Source organism: Mandrillus leucophaeus, unplaced genomic scaffold (genome assembly GCF_000951045.1).
Source record: "Mandrillus leucophaeus isolate KB7577 unplaced genomic scaffold, Mleu.le_1.0 Scaffold338, whole genome shotgun sequence".
Taxonomy (NCBI): domain Eukaryota; kingdom Metazoa; phylum Chordata; class Mammalia; order Primates; family Cercopithecidae; genus Mandrillus; species Mandrillus leucophaeus.
In genome coordinates, this window is record NW_012103565.1 from 702,700 (window position 1) to 719,618 (window position 16,919).

General features: G+C 46.6%; 1 protein-coding gene across 1 annotated transcript in view; it reads left to right on the top strand.

Annotated features, from left to right (window-relative positions):
- LOC105545733 overlaps positions 1-16,919 on the top strand; it is a 32,435-nt gene extending 15,516 nt beyond the window's left edge. The window contains exons 3-5 of the mRNA XM_011988754.1: positions 3,727-3,786; positions 8,211-8,293; positions 13,174-16,919. Coding sequence (XP_011844144.1) covers positions 3,727-3,786; positions 8,211-8,293; positions 13,174-13,536 — 506 coding nt within the window. The 3' untranslated portion in view covers positions 13,537-16,919. The remainder of the gene's footprint in view (positions 1-3,726; positions 3,787-8,210; positions 8,294-13,173) is intronic.

Sequence of the window (16,919 nt, forward strand, 5' to 3'; positions counted from 1 at the left end):
GGTCATTAAGAATGTTCTGGCCCTGGCCATCTCTCTCAGCCCTGCTGGGAGGTAGTGAAGGGGAGGTAACGTTTTGCTTCTCCACTCTTAGGGCTTTTCAGCTGGGCCTGAGAATTAAACTCACATAAGACAGATTAACAGGAGAAAAGCACACTAATTTAGTGCAAGTTTTACGTGACACAAGAGCCTTTATAAGAAGTGGAAACCCAAAGAAATAGCAAAACCCAAATGCTTTTATACTTGGCTGAACAAAGAGAGGTAATTGCAGGAAAGGAACCAAACTATGCGGGGAGGCTAAGGGAAGATGAAAATGATTTTGACAAGATCTGTTTGTACAGAATTCTCGTGGTCTCAGTGTCCCATCCTTGATGATAAGAATGGTGCTTTTCTCTGGTATAGGGAGGACATCCTCTATGTGGGACTTTTATTTCCCACTTTTAAGAAGGAAAAGGGGAGGGTCAGGGCACCTTTCTTCCATCTGCTATTTTTTAAGTGCCTTTAGCTCCAAATAGCCTTTATGCCACAGCTGCATAGTTCGGGGTGGCATATTCTGCCACGCTTCAGTAGGGAGCTTGGGTGACAGGTGCCTCCTTGGGGACTGCTCCATTTCTTTGTATCACTCACTGCCTGGATTATATATGTGGCCAGGTGGCACCATCTGCCTTAAGCTTGCAGCACAGGGAAGGATTTTCTGGAATCCCAATCACTTTTTATCATCCTTATAACAAGCTCCAAGGTCAGAAATACAGAATGGGATTCAGCGACCCCTTGACTGTCTGTCCTTTGCCAGCAAGAAATTTCTTCCTTGACCCCCACTCTAAGTTGAAAATTAAAACAGATGTGGCTAGAGTAGATTAACTGAAATTCTCTCTAATTCACCACACCTGCCAGCAGCACTGTGTCACCCGTGACCAGCAGGGCCCCAGAGCAAAACAAAAATGCAAAGTACCTTGTTCAAAAAGCAGGAAAGAAGCACTGTTCAAGGGACTAAAATATAAAAAGCTTTTTCCTTTCTTTTGCAGTCTCTCTTTTGGCCTTTTTATTTGCTATTTAATGTCATTTTTAAGTAGGGGGAAATCAAAATGTGTAATTATTAGTATATATTTTATCATTCATCTTAATTTTGTGTAATGCCAGGTTTAAATGCAACTGTAAGAGCATTTAACTCATATGTTGAGTCACTGAAGTGACACAACTTGTGTTTCATCGCTCTTATACGTATTTTGTTTTTACTGGAACATTGGAAACTTTGTACAAAACTAACAAGTCTTCATTTGCTTCTTGATATGGGCGCATTCTGCCCCCATTCTCCACCTTCTGCTCACAGATGGGTGAGGAAGGTCTGAGAGGAAAAAGTAGACTAATTTAGGCGTCAGAAAGGGGTTGGTGGGGTTCCTTGGTGGTTCCTGTTTCTTAGAACATCATTGCCTTCTGTCTGCATCTGAAGCAAGTTCTGGTTCAAATGAAAGTATATCTTCTCAGGACTGTCAGCCCCCTGCTTACTTGGTTGAAGACACAACACGCTTCCCTCGTATTGGCTCCGAGTCTCGCAGAGTAAATGTGAATATTGGCGGTGAAGAGCAGCAGACGCGAGCATTTCACAGGCTCCCTCTGCTCACACGTATGCCTCACTGTCCTGTCCAACTTCACTTACAATACACGATTTCGAGAGAAATTTATTTAGAATTTCAAGATGGCAACAGAAGAGCGTCAAACCAGATGCTGGGTCCTCCCAAGCATGGGGCCGTTAAGTTGCATGCCTGTGAAGCTGGCTCTGGTGATAGCATTGTATCCAACTCAGGGATGTTTTGAGGGGAGGAGTGAAATTGGGGCAAATCACTCTGCGTGCCTGCCCGCATCAACATTTCCTGGAGGTGAAGGTCAGGATGGGCATGGAGGGCAACTTCTGGGGTCTCTTTGAGAGAGGGGCAGACCCTGCCCTGTGCACCCTACCCGCTGTGGGTAGTAAGATCAGAGCTGGCGTTTGGTGGTGTGCACGTGAGGCTCCCAGCTGGAGGCACTTGCAGCCTTAGATCACTTCTCTAAAGAAGACAGATTCCCAGATAAATCCTAGATCTTTGACAATTCAGAACCGCAAAGGACCTTGCAGATGAAGCCAGGTACAGTGGACGCTGTATAGTATAGAAAACCCAACTCAAGCTGGCTAAAGTAATAAAGGGGATTTATTGGCTCCTATACATGACAAGTCCAGAAGTAGTTTAGCATCAAGGGTAGTATGATTCCATGGGTGACGAATGTCACTGAGAACCCAGTTTCTTTTCACCTCTCCTCTTGCCTCTTGGCATTGGTCTCATTCGCAGGCTGGCTTCCCCTCATGGTGGCAGGAAGGCTGCCAGCCACCCCTGGAGTGATTCAGTTCCTCACCAGTGGCCAGGAAGGGAGAAACCTTGTTTCCGGAAGTTTTGTCAGCAGAGTGAGAAAGCTTTTTCCTGACTCTCAGTAAATTTCCCAATATAAGTCATGAGCCTACCTACTAATAACATATCTGGTAAGTGGGGCTCTTCTGGTTAATTGAGGGTGAAACTTCATGCCCTTTTCCATGGCCAGGGTGGGGTCAGCTTCTGCTAGAGCACATAAATGGCACAGGAGAATGGGGAGGTAGGGAGGTGGTGGTACCTGAAAATAATTGAGGTGATGACCTAGAGAGGAAGGAGCAGATGCTGCAGAAGCTACCATGATGTTCACTCAGAGATCCTCTGTCAGCTCTCAGCATGACAACGGGACTCAGCAGAAAACACAGATGTGTGATACTGTCAAGACTCTGACAGTGGGAACTGGGGGGCAGGCCTACCCAAGAAGCATTCAAATTCACACTTTCAAAAAAAAAATTACTGGCCAAGCAAAACTTATATCTGCAGTCCGTTGAACAGATGAGAAAACCAAGAAGCAAAGTGGGGAAGTAATTGCCTAATCATAAAAGTTGCCTCATACACTGAGGTCCTCATGCATATATCTGTCACCACCTTTTACAGAAGAGGAAAATGGTTTCAGGATGTCAACGAATTTACCCAAAGCCACATGGCCAGTGAGTGACAGGGCCAGGATTTGGACCCAAGCCTGTGTAGCCCCCATTCTTTTGTTCTTTCCCAATGTCTAAAAGTTGAACTGGTGGCATTAACAGAAAGAAAAACCCAAAGTCAGTTCAAAGCTCTATTATACTGTGTCAGCAAGAAGTTTTAGGAGCCCACCTAATGTCATGGGCTATGGAATATATAACCAAATGAATGGAAAGGGAAAAAGATTTTGTGAAGCAAATACTTAAAGTGATAAAGTGAGTTGTCAGTGAATTTTATCCAGGGAAGAGAAGAACCATCTGCCCTGGGTACAGGAGCCCAGGAAGCACAGGGTGAATCCTGCCCGGCTCAGTGGATGCCGGCAGCTTCTGGCATCCTGGCACAGGCACAGTGGCAGTTTATAAACTCCTTTTCTATAAGCTGTCAGACTTGGAGAGGTCCTGCAGGAAATCTGGGCCTTGGCATCAGCAGAGTGATCACAAGAGATGTTCAGCTCTCTGAGAAATGCAAGTCTTGGCTTGCATCCACTGTGTGGGAGCCCCAGGCGAGCTGCGACCTTCTCCTCCTGTCTGCTGACTTGCCTCTGGAGAGAAAGTCAGGTTTCACAGGATGCTTAAGAAACTGCAGTAAAGAGGAAATGCAAGGGTCTGTGTGTTTCTAACCCAGTGCCTGCCCCTTCTTCTCCTTGCAGCCTGCTTCGTTTTTGTGCTCTGCGCTTTCCTGGCTCTACCTCTGTCCATGGCCTTCATAGGTAAGCTGCCTGCCGAGCTGCTGGACGCCACAGGTCAGCCAGGTTGGGGCATGGACCCAAGGCGTGTAATCTCTAAACATTAAATATGTGCTTAAGAAGAACTGGCCAGCCCGATGATTCCTAGACACCTATGTGCCATCTCAGAATGACTTGGTGAAGATTTAAAAAACACACATTCCTGGGCCCCACCCTGGGAGATATCAGTGCAGTATATCTGGGTGGAAACAGACACCCTCTTTTAGAAATCTGTCCCCAGATGATTCTGATCCCTCTAGCCCAAGTTTGGGAGTGACTGGGCTAGAGGTTTCCCAAAGTCCTTTCCCAGTTCCTATGTTCCCTTGTGGAAGCAGGATGCGAGCAATACAAAAAATGCACCTGGCGCTAGGTGACGTATGGGTACTCTATACATTTTTTTGCTGAATGAATGAATATTTCCATAAATCACGTATATTAAACAACCTCATAATTCAGAAGTGTGATGTCTAGCAGAGGTCAGGGGAGGGGCAGGATGGGGGAAGCTCCTTGAGTAGCTAAGAATTGTTATCACGTGTCAGTGAAATTAATCTCATGCTCCTGAACACTGCTAATGGGAGCCCCTGAGGCCCGCGTACAGGACCTAGCTACCCCTATTTACCTAGAAGCCCAGCATGGCCTGGCACAGTGGCTCATGCCTATAATCCCAGCACTTATGGGGCTGAGGCGGGCCGAATGCTTGAGCCCAGGCGTTTGAGACTAGCCTGGGCAACATAGTGAGACCTTGTTTCTACCAAAAACATTCAAGTCTTGACTTAAAAATTAGCTGGGTGTGGTGGCGTGCGCCTGTAGCCCCAGCTACTTGGGAGATTGAGGTGGAATGATGGTGCCACTGTACCTCCAGCCAACTCCAACAAGAGTGAGACCTCGTCTCCAAAAAACACAAAAACCAAAAAAACAAAACAGAAAAGAAGCTCAGCAGGCCCAGTGTTCTAGGTCCAAGCTCACAGCATATTGGAGCAGTTGTTGCAAAACAACAACGAAACACCCAGTACCCTAATTGCTTAATGGGTAGGAGCCTTCCTTCCGAGGTGATGAAAATGTTTTTGAACTAGATGGAGGTGGTAGTTGCACAACATTGTGAATCCACTTAATGCCACTGAATTATTCACTTTAAAATGGTTTATTTTGTTATGTAAGTTTCACCCTGCCACTCCTGCTGAAGCCACAGTACTAAAAATGGAAACAAAAACAGTATCCTTAGATCTGTAAGACATGAAAGCTAACAGCCTGACAGGAAATAAAAAAGAAGATAAGATTTTAAGGTTTGCAGAGAACTAAAACAGCTAAGTAGTCTGGGGCCATTTAGTGTAAGAGTGAACAATTCAGTCACTTCAGTAGGCCCTGGTACTGTGATTATTACAGTGCAATTCAAAAATTAACATTTATCATGTGGCTCTGTTCTTCCAAGAAGAGTTCACAGATGTTAGGCGTACCCAGCTTAGGAAGTCAGGAATACTCTCCAGAGGGCATTCTATGCAAAATCTGTAAGGGAAGAGAACCCTAGCCTTTGGACTCTCGGGTTAGTTATCTTTCTTTTTGCTTTCTTTTGAGACAGGGTCTCACTCTGTCACCCAGGCTGGCGTGCAGTGGAACGATCTCGGCTCACTGCAACCTCTGCCTACCCCGCTCAAGCGATTCTTGTGCCTCAGCCTCCCAAGTAGCTGGGATTACAGGCGCCCGCCACCACGCCTGGCTAATTTATGTATTTTTAGTAGAGACAGGGTTTCACCACGTTGGCCAGGGTGGTCTTGAACTCCTGATCTCAAATGATCTGCCCACCTCGGCCTCCCAAAGCGCTGGGATTACAGGCATGAGCCACCGCACCCAGCCAGTTACCTTTCAAATGAACTTAACTGCAACAATTCATCCACCAACAAGGCTGCATAAAAGAGAAAAGACCCCACAAGCCAATTCCCATGGATATTATATTAAAATCACCACATCCACTGCAGAAAGAGGGTTTTGGAGGTCTTGTTGCTTCTAGAGCAATATTGGTTATAGAGTTTGTGTTTGGGGTGATGAAAACATTTTGGAAATAGATAGTGGGGATAGTTGCACAAGATGATGCATGTAATTATGCCGATGAATTGTACACTTAAAAATGGTTAAAATGGCAATGTTTGTTGAGATATTTTATCACAATAACAAATATTTTAAAAATCACTACATCTGGTAGTTGTTATCAGCTGAACTAGGGAGAGATCTAAAGCCAAAAAGAATAATCGCGATACTGCAGATCAGACAAGAAAGAAAATCTAGAGTTTAGGTAGGTCCTAAGCAGTACGTGAGAACCAAGGGGGAAAGACGGCTTTTATTAAATTTATTAGGATCGTTTTAAGCCATCTGTGCACTGATTGACTCTCCTGTGAACAGCAGCTGTTTTTATTCACTGGGAATGAGCAGATATCTAAGCCATTACTCAGTGTTCATTTCACAGCTGGCTTTTGAATTGAAAGGCGGTCCATGTCCAACAAATTTGGCACCAAGTGCTTAAAGGTCTTTGTGTGAAAAGGCTGTGTTGAGACTTGGAAAGTATTTCCATTTAATAACAAATTCGGCTACACATCAGAGATAACTAAAAGACAAGCCTCCATAGGTTGATGATCGGATCAATGTGTATATTTGACTAAATTCTGTTTGGGCTCTGAATTTATAGCTCTCTGTACACCTAGAGAATTTTGTTCATTTCAGTGGAATATGGTGTAGTCATAGAAAAACAGTTTACTCCCTCTGCTTAAGTATCAGGCATTTATAGGGAATCAAATGTCAAATCAAAGCTAAAAGTCTAAATGTCATTTAAACAGGAGGCTTTGGTTCTACAGTAAGAATTCCCTTTCTTGGAATCTGTTGACAAATGTATTAGCCAGGGTAACTTAACTGTGCTGCAGTCACAGATTAACCCTGGAATCCCAGTGGTTTAACACTATAAGGGTTTATTTCTTGCTTATGCAAATTCCATCATGGGTCAGTGGGCATGGGGACTTCCCAGGCAATGTGATGACATAATATTCCAAGCTGCTTCAATCTTGAGAACAATCCATCTCCACCCATGGCTTCCAGGTGGTCAAAGCAGAGGAAGCAAACAACGAATCATGTATCAGTTTTTAAATGCTTTGGCCTGGGCTGGGCACAATGGCTCATGCCTGTAATCCCACACTTTGGGAGGCCCAGGCAGGAGGACCACTTGAGCCCAGGAGTTTGAGAACAACCTGGGCAACATAGCGAGCCCCCTTCTCTACAAGGAAAAAAGAATTAGCTGTGCATAGTGGCACATCCCTGTGATCCTAGATACTCAGAGGCTGAGGTGGGAGGATCGCTTGAGCCTGGGAGGTTGAGGCTGCAGTGAGTTGCAACTGAATCATGCTACTGCACTCCAGCCTCGGCCACAGAGCAAGACTCTGTCTCAAAAAAAATAAACACATGCTTTGGCCCCAAAGTGTCCCACAGCCCACTGGTCAGAACTGGTCACACTGCCTTGCTACTCAACAAGGGAGATGGGCAATGTGGTGGGGGCACATGCTGGGCAGTCAGTGTCTCCCATAGCAAAGGTGTCTGTTAGAATTCATCTGGAGCTTGGTCATTTGAGCCAGACTGGTCCCTGACGGAAATGGGCATTTCTTCTTTATATTTTAAATAGACACATTATGTCATTTGTTAATAATAGGTCTAGAGAACAAAGACCTGAGAAAAGTAGACAGAGCATTGCTTTGGGGAGAAAAATTACCGTTAAGAAAGGGTAGGCGTCTGGGCAGGCTGGCTTGGTAGTACTCTGTATCTGGTAGCTAAGGATATGTGAGCACACGCGTGTTTCCCAGCGTGGGGTCCAGTGAGTGACATGGTCAATGGTGATCATATGGTGACTGTGACTAACACAGCAGAGGGCTCGCTACACAAGGAGGAAGAGCGGCTCCTCCCTGCCACCTGGTCCCTGGAAACAGAGTAGATGAGAACCTCATTCACAGAGTCACATTTTGGAAATGTGACTCATAAATTAAATCTTATTTTAAGCATATCAAGAAAACTGTATATTTAAAGGGATCCTTTGAATTCTGAATCCTTGAAAACTTGAGTTCTCATACACTGGCTATTCAGAAAAGCAGAGTGCAACCCATAGCCAGTTAATACCCAGAAAAAAGGTGCACTGACACCTGGTCCCTGCCCTGTCCGCGGGAGTATTTATCGCCACTCCGCTGTGAGAGTGAGTTCTGCAGTGTCAATCCACTGAGCATCCTGGGGATCAGGTGACTGGTGAGGCTGAGCAGATCCCACAAGCATATGGTTTGCATGTTTAACATGTTGGCTTTTGAAGGTGTTCCACTCATCTTCAGAACCAGGCTTTGTGCTCTTGAATGTATTTCTCTCAATCATCTTCTGTTTGCCCTATGCAGGAATGAAATTTTTGGAGGACTGCCCTATACAGCCCCTCATACCTTTATATTTGCTAGTGGGTGGCATTGTCGGCACCTTAAAGGTAAAGTATCTTTATCTGCTGTTTGTAGTCCTTGTAGAAATTTAACTCACAGCCATCCTGGAATGCACCTGTTATTTGCCTGCTATTCACAGGGGAGCCAAAACAACTTCCCCCTAAGCGTGGTTGCTGAAGTGATGGGGCTGGCTCCAGAGACACAGATTTTTCCAGATGCAGGGCATTTACCCAGGGCTGCGCTTCTTTGCAAGAGCTTCCTTCTTGCTGTCGAGTTCAGTGTGCTAAGCTGTGGCTTTGGTCTGACAAGAGTTGATGCAGAGGAGTCCCTGACTGCCAGTTATGCCATTGAATTCAGCCAGTGAAATCATGGTCTTTCTCTGCACTGCTGCTTTAAAAAAGCTTCCTGTTCAGGCAGGGTTTGCATTTGGTTAAAATATGTTTGATTTAGCAGTTCCTATTTCTGCTTTTAACTATACCTCCTAGTTCTCAATTGACTAACATAGGATTAATTGGCTGCAGTTATCAATCAACTATTAAAGTATTCTTATGCCTGGGGTAGGAGTGCTTCTCTGTGACTCTCAAGGTTATGTAGTTAATCTGCTCCTGGGCTATATTGACATTTGTTTAAACAGAAAAAGCAACTGAAGAAGAAATATCAGGGGCATGCATAGCGTGCAGTTGTTTTCAAGATCCCTGGCCCACAGCAATGTTACACCTACCAAGAGAAGTTTCGGTCAGCCTCCATCTATCAACAACTCTTCCCAGCCTTCCAAGCCCACCTCACCACTTTCTATATCAAAGCCAGAAAACACAAGCATCCATTTCCCCAAGATGGTTCCATAAAAACAAAGCCATAACACAAGAGAAAAGTGAGTTAAGAGTGCCAAGTGTGAACTTTTATTCGGAACCACTGTTGGGTTTCTTTGCCAGCTGCCTTCTGGTGCTGGAATCTTTGGAGCGATCCTGGCCAGTGGAGCTGGTCATGCTGTTGATCTAAGACATCAAAGGAATGTCTTGAAAATTGTTCTTATATGCAACTGGTAGCCACAAGCTCCACTCTGTCGTGGGAGACGTCTGATTTGGGGCAAACCTTTGGAGGCTTTTGTGTCTGAGGGAACCTCCCTGATAAATGCCCCCATCTCCTAACAGCGGTCTGGTGGGCAGTGTCCTAAAATGTACAAATACACACGATGGTCCCCATCACAGTATCCCCATGGGATCTACCAGGGACTCTGTTCAGCTCCAAGAAAACCCAAAGGCTCTTGGCTCAGCGGGGCCACATTTTCCCCATGGCCCCCACAGTGTTAAGGGAAGGCTCTGACAGTTTGAGTGCCACAGAGATGCTTAAAACAAGGGCAGCGTTTTTAGCAGTAATTACCTCTGCCTCTCCTGTTCTCATTCGACTACCTCATCGTGAAGCTGCCCAGTGGAGCTTTCCTTTAGAGATGCTGCTGTCCGTGGGGTCTGTTCCTCTTAATAACAGCAAACTTTTCCTTTCTGAAAGCCAACCCAGGACCCAAAGGTAATTTATTTTAATGAACAAACTAAGGCCCTAATAAGCAGCATTGATTTTTTTGCCCTGGCAATCTAAAACCGTTTGAAGCCAAATTAAATTTTTGTGCTCATGATGGCAAGGGTAATATACAGTGAGTCCATAACCATTAGAGCAGCGGCAAACACGATTAGAGTCCCCAGAAGCAGAAGTTTACTTGTAATAATGATGGTTCGTATTCAACCTCAAACCTGCTGAGGGGGCCCCAACATCCTTCCTGAAATGCATCAGATAGCTTCACAGTATTGCACTCTATGGAGAGAAACGAAGAGATGTGAGCTGACATTTCATGGAGCTACCCAAAAGAACTGAGGGTTATGAAGATCAGGAAATGAATTAAGTAGGCTGTGACCTGCTTTTTAAAAAATAAAATAGAAAATTAGAGTGCCTAGTAAGTTAAGTATTGTGTGATACTTACATATGAACATGTGTATTTGGGTGAGTTGACCGTATAATTTATCATCCTAACTGGGACACTTTTGAGAGTACAAAGCGGCTCTAATAATCATCCTGCCAGAACAACAGCATAAACCAGGACTTCTCTAAGCCAACAAGGACATGCAGTTACCCAGTGCCTAGGACTTGGCATAAAATGTATTCGTTACTGAGGGTCGTGTTAAAAGACAGTTTCCAAAACATGGATTCAGTGACCATCGCCTACCCTGCACTCCCCTCATCTTCGCACATCACCCTTCCTAGTGGCAATTGCTACCCTGGTGAGCATGTGCTTTTTGCTAATGCCATGCTGATGACTCTGCCCTATTTGGAGCTCATTCAGTCCTCACCGTGCCCCTTTGAGGCAGGTACTTGCTTCAGGAAGGATTCTTTGACTACAAGGAACAAAAAATCAGCCCTGGCTAACTTAAAAGGTCATTGATTGGAAGAGCTCACAACCTCAAAGGTTAGTGGGAGAGAAGGGGGCCAGGTGGCTCCATAAAGTCTGGGCAGTGGGACCCACTTGCCACAGCTCTCTCCTCGGGCTGGTTCCTTTCTCCTGGCATCATCACAGCCGAGAACCAGTCCTGGGAGGGCAGCCAGATCTGTGGACACGTGGTGGGTGGGGGAATTCCTCCAAGGAATGGGACCCTGCAAGGAAGGGAAATGCATCTGAGTGATGGAGACTTGAGCTGGATTCTCAGTTCCAGCTTACAGTGAGGCAACAGCAGAGCTGGTGTTCAACCTGGGCTTTCCCAACCACACAGCCACGATCAGCCAACCTACTACCGTCAGTTGGTTTTTTCCCCCTACCCTAAACCCACCACCCTTCACCTTTGCCACACCACTCCCCCTCAGAGAGGACCCTCGCACCTCTCCTTGTGCATAGGGGTCCCAAGTATGCCCCTTCTTCCAGGCAGCCCTCCCTGGATGAGTCAGCTCTACTGTGGGTGTCTCTCCGAAGTCCCCTAAGGTCTCACTTTCCTTTTCTTATGGAGATGTTCTGCCTCCCAGCCAGGCTGCAAGTCTTAGGAGTGAACCCTCCAATTTAATTTCCTCTGATTTAATCATCGGTGTACTGTGGTGTAGACAGTGGTCAAAGAGGTGTGGATCACTGCCTTTCTCATTCTTTTACTCACTGTGGATCTCACTGAAGCGACTTAACTTCTCTGAGCCTTAGTTTCCTCATTTGGGCAACAGGGATAATATGCAGCCCCAGGCGAGGATGGACATTAAAGATCACACATACCAAGCATTGAACTAACCACCCTCCTTAGGTTTTGTAGCTTTACATAAGTAATAACTCTCCATTGTGGAAAATCAGAGAATGCAGATAAGGACAAAGAAAAAAAATCAAAATCATCTGTAAATTTCACCACCCAGAGAAAATCGCTATTGACATTTTGGCCCAATGGCTCCAGTTTTGGTCCTGCGCCCATGTTTATTTAGTACCTCTTGCCTCAGGCTGGGAGAATTCATTGAGATAATGTATGTCAAGCACTTTGCTCAGTACTGGGGTCTATTTTTGTACAACACCCATTTCCAGAGTCACTATCACCTCCTCACGGGTAGCTCCCAGATCTCCGCCAGGAGTCCTCACCTGTCTCTGTTCACCTCCAGGCTCTGACTCCGCCCCCTGCGGGCCACTAGCACCTGCATTTCCATCCAGAATTTTAAATGGAACAAGTCCAAACCTGGAGTCATCACCCACCCAAAGGCATGGCTTGGGGTTCGCTATTCCCATCTCTCTGTCTCTTTATTTTATCCTTGCTTCTCTTCACAGTTTGGAGCCCACTTAGCTGCATCTCTTGGCTCCTGCTTGCCCTTCCATTTCACTCAAGCTCAGAATCTCTCCCCGCCTCTGCCAGTCAGCTACATCCTCCATCATCCAAGGATCCTTTCTAATGCCCTGCTCTCCAGGGTTAGGGGTGCCATGAGCGTGGCCTCGGGAGAGGTAGGCAGCTTAGGAAGCCGGAGAGAGCAGATACACAGGCCAGGCTTTCAAAAACATCACAGATCAAGTTGCTAGGCAGAGAAGACGGGGAGCTGCTAAGGGATTCCTTAGCAAAGACCACCTGTGTCCTTCCACCGCTGCATTTCCAGGGGAAGTGTGCTCCCCTGTGACAAAGGCATCTGTGGCCAGTTAGAGTTGGGTGGGTTGTGGTGCTTTGTGTAACCAAGTGGGAGCAGAATTTCAAAGGCGTGTCAGGCTGGAGTTAGGGATCATCTGCCAGGGGCCCAGATGGTCTTTGTCCCCCAAGAGTATCACTCCAAGGACAAGGGTCTGTGCTCTTGACTTGAAAGGTGTACAAGGACAAGAGAGACAACACTCTCAGTCCACAGCCCCACTTGGGAATTCCAGATGCCTGAGATGGGGAGTGGTGCAAACTTCCAAGAAGAGAGAAAGCAGGCTGGGCGGGGCTGGGGTGGGGAGGAAACGGCTCACAGTACCTGGATTTGGCCAAGCCTGTTACATGGCCTGGAAGTACCAGGGAAAAGTCTGCTGGGGGTTTCTGCCAAGAGAGAGGGATCTATTTCAAGGCCTCTAGCATGCGGACCAGGTGTCATTTTTACATTATGTGTGGGTGCAAATGTGCTAGCACAATACAGGGGAGAGTCAGTCTGAACCTTGATGCGGAGACCAGTCACCCCAACTAACCCCTTGTCCAAACCAACTCACACATCTAAAAGGAAGACGCCACTGAGGATGCTGGCGATGAATCAATGCCTTCATTCTTGCCAGTTTTAATTCTCATTCTTCAAATTAAATTTTGCTGCTTGGTGGCATTTCTAACTCAGTGTGTGCACTTTTCATGACACCTTCCTCTCTCTCCTCTTTCTCTCTCCCCAACACCCCTGCCACCGCTGCCTTCTTTCCCCTCTCTTCCCCTCTACTTTGCTGCTCTGCCCTGCCACCCGGCTCCCCACCACGCCCCAGGTGTCTCTCCTGTTGTACGACTCCACCAGGATGAGGCGGCTGCTGTCCAAGGCCGTGGTGATCGATGATGACGACGACGACGAATACCCCTGGAGGCAGAATGCGCACAGATACTACATCCACCTCCTGCTGAGCCTCTTCCTCTTCCTCTGGTTCATCCTGGGAAACTACTGGGTCTTTTCTGTGTACCTGCCTGATTTTCTTCCCCCTTTCCAGCAGCCTCAGGACTACTGTGACAAAACCCTGTACCTCTTTGCAGTTGGAGTCCTGGCACTCAGTCACACCGTGCTGGGCTTGCTCCTGCTGTGCAGCGGCTGTGTCTACCTGTGCTCCAGGTGGAGACTTGCTGCCGATGAAGACTGACAGCTGCCTTGTCCAGCATACCATGTATGCATGTGCGCATGCGCGCGCGCGCACACACACACACACACACACACACACACACACACACACACACACACGTTCAGGAGAAGGGCATAAAGGTAATAAATTCTTCCCTGAAGGCATTTAAAAAGCCACCCAAACGCACTGAATATGATAGTGGACTAAAGAAACTCTTGCCTTCCTAGACACGGGGAAATCACTTCTGCTCTTTTCAGAGTAGGAATTTTGTTCTCACAAGAGTTTTCAAAGTGATCATTGTTTTTGAGGGGATGAAGTGTGAGAGGCAAAGAATGGGAGACCTTTTCAAATCATAGTGCAGTTTCAATGACTGGTACAAGAACATGGTTGGTTGTTGCTACTGCTGCTGTCATTCAGTCATGGTCACCTTGAAGTGCACAGACTTTCAAACAAGATATATCTTAACTTCACTCACTATGATGACTTTTGTTGTTAAAAGGAAAAAGACACTCTTTTAGTGACTCTAGCTGCCTTTTGGGAAAGTGAAGGTGCAGTCTCTTCTAGCCATATATCAGATGGGTTTGATGTGATGGGTGGAACATCCCAAGGTCAGCTGTAAAATCTGCCAATGTCAAAGCAGTCGCTTCCACCTAGGGGGCGGGCTGGCCTGCTAGCCAGGCATTGCGGAGTGCAGCGCCGTGTGCACCGTGTGCCGCTGCTGCAGGTTCTTTGCTTGGCCTTGAGTCTGTCTCTGCCCCTGGCTATTTGTGTACCTCTCTATGATCTGCGGCTGGCTGGGTGGCATAAACCAGTTTTGTATGTTTCTGGACAGGTTGCATGAGTTGGGTTGCCGTCAGTGTAGCTGTTTTTGGTTTCTGAGCTTAACTATCAAATAATAGCTCCTCAACCTAATGACCAGTTAGGCTTTGGAAGCCTTTTGTAAATTGAGATGTCTGGAAGTCCAGGATGACACCAAACAGTGACCACTAACCTTCCCTCTGGCTGCCGCTGTGGAGAGATGAAGTCCAGGTCTGTTGTCAGTGCTTGCCGGGGAGCCTCTTTATGAGCAAAGTCCCACACTTAGAATTTTGTATGAAGACGCTGTCATGAATGTTTCTAGGGCAATGCCCAGGGGTGCGTGGCACCTGCTTAACTGTGCTTCTCTCAGCCACATGCATAGCCTTTCTGTATATTTACACACTGCTGAACTGTGTTTATTTTTTAATTTTTTAATTTTTTCGTTCTTTCTCATCAAACCAATCCCTGAGTGGCCATGAATGGAGGCACCTCCCTTCATCAGAAGTGTCAGCTCAAACCAAGAGGCTCATTCTTCTCCATGGCTTTAAGAGAAAGGCCCTGTGAATCCCATGGGGTCTTCCCATTTCAGTTTAGAAGCTCTCCCCGGGCAGTCACCATTGGTCCCCCTTTCCTCCCAGGTGAGAAGAAAGTGCTTGGTGTGCCATCTGCTGGACAAAGGAGGAACAGCCGTTTTTTTGCCCCTGTCTCTAAGGGCAGTTTCTGTTTTCATTTTCACTTGAGCCATGACAGAAGACCAGCGGGTGTGCAGTTTGCAGATCCCACCTCACCTATGATGCCCGATTCTATCCTCACTGTGTCCCATGTTGCCCTCTCCGTGTCTGGGGAGAGTCTGTGGGCTACGATACTGGGGTGGACAGGGGTTCCATGGGCTCCCCTCCCACCCTCCTTTCCCCAGTCCATGACTCGTCAGCCACTCCCAGTCACTTAGCCAATAATTGGACATCTGTGAGCAGCAAAGATCTGGGCCCAGGGACGCCTGCATGACTCCCACATGAAAGCCTCTGAGGCTTCTGTTGCGAGGGCCTTGGCGAAGGCGGAAAGAGCTGTGGACAACCATAAGCATGAGGATTTCTGTTAGCAGATGGCAGGTACTGGTTAGTGCTTTGGATACATCATTAGCTAGGTCTCAAAAGTTGGACATTCCCAGTTTCTGGTAGGCATGAGTATCACCAGAGTGTTGCAGAAATCCTTCCCAGAGGGAGTAGTGGATGGAGTGAGCTCATTCTCATATGCACCCCCCAGCCCACCCCCAGTTGCAATGGAGAATATTAGTCATAGGTCCTAAATAATTGCTAAAATCTGGACTATATTTTTGGCTTTCAGTTTCCTTGTCACCAAAGCAGTAAGGAAGAGGTGATGATCTCTTCCTATAAGTCACACATCTTCCCTGGTTTGAGGTTACAGTGAGCTATGATTGCGCCATTGCACTCTATTCTGGGTGACAAAATGAGACCCTATCTCTAAAAAACAAAATTACCCCCTTCTGGAGAAACAGGTAAGATCCGAAAGAAAACGTTCATGTGCATTCATTCATAGAGGGGACACTGAGTGGTTCAGTGGGTGACATCTTCAGCGCAGCAGGCTTTGAATGATAACTGACTAAGACCTCCCTCAGGAGATGGTGAGATGGTTATGATAAGGCACATTTCAAGAAAGAGGCTCTGCGGCCAAGGCAAATGGTCTATAACCATAGTTCTTTGAAGTCTGGCTTAATCCAGGGATGACATCCAGACTGTCTAGGAAGGGCTGAGCTGCGTGCCCTTTAAGTGATCACCTGTTAGTATAATTTCACTCAGCTGGAGGTGAGTGTAAGAAGTTCCTGGTTATAGAAGAAGTTAGAATCCTTGGCATGGCCTGAAGTAGGCATTCCACACTGATGTGAAATGTGCTGTGTATACCTGCAGAATGAAAATGCCCATCTAAGACTGGCCCAAGACCTGGGCAGCCTTCCTCCATGGGAACCCGGCAAGGCAATGGGAAGTGGACATGGGAGCACCTGAACCTTCCGGAGGCTATGAAACCTCAAGGGAACAAATTATGTGGCAGAGAGGGATGATCAGTTCTTCCCATCTGAGAAAAGACTGCAGCAAAGATCAACTCTATGTTGAGGTCATGTTATCTGCTACATCGGGCATCATGCTAAAAACCATTCTTTGCCTGAATTTGTATAAATGACAGTTGAAAGCTGTAAAAGTGGGACTGTTTCACGGAAGTCAGCCACACCAGTGGTTCTCAAACCTTGGTGAACCTTCAGAGCTACCCAAGGACTTGTTTGCAATGCAGAATCACAGCCCCCAGAGACTCTGACTCGTGGGGCCTGGCTGGTTCTGATTCAGTGACCGGAGAACCACATGTGCGCACTTGGGCCACACATACAGCCTGGACTGGCTTATGTCAGGCCCATCTTGGTTGTCACCATGAGGACAATTTAATGTCGTTTCCAGTACTTCCTATTATTTCCTTCTCTTTTAGTATGAGAAGTGGCCAAGTGGTCAATAGCTTTCATTTTTGTGTAACTGAATCTTGTGCTTCATTTCCTTCTGGGCATTTTTCATTGTTGATGAAATAAACTTTGTTCAATTTGT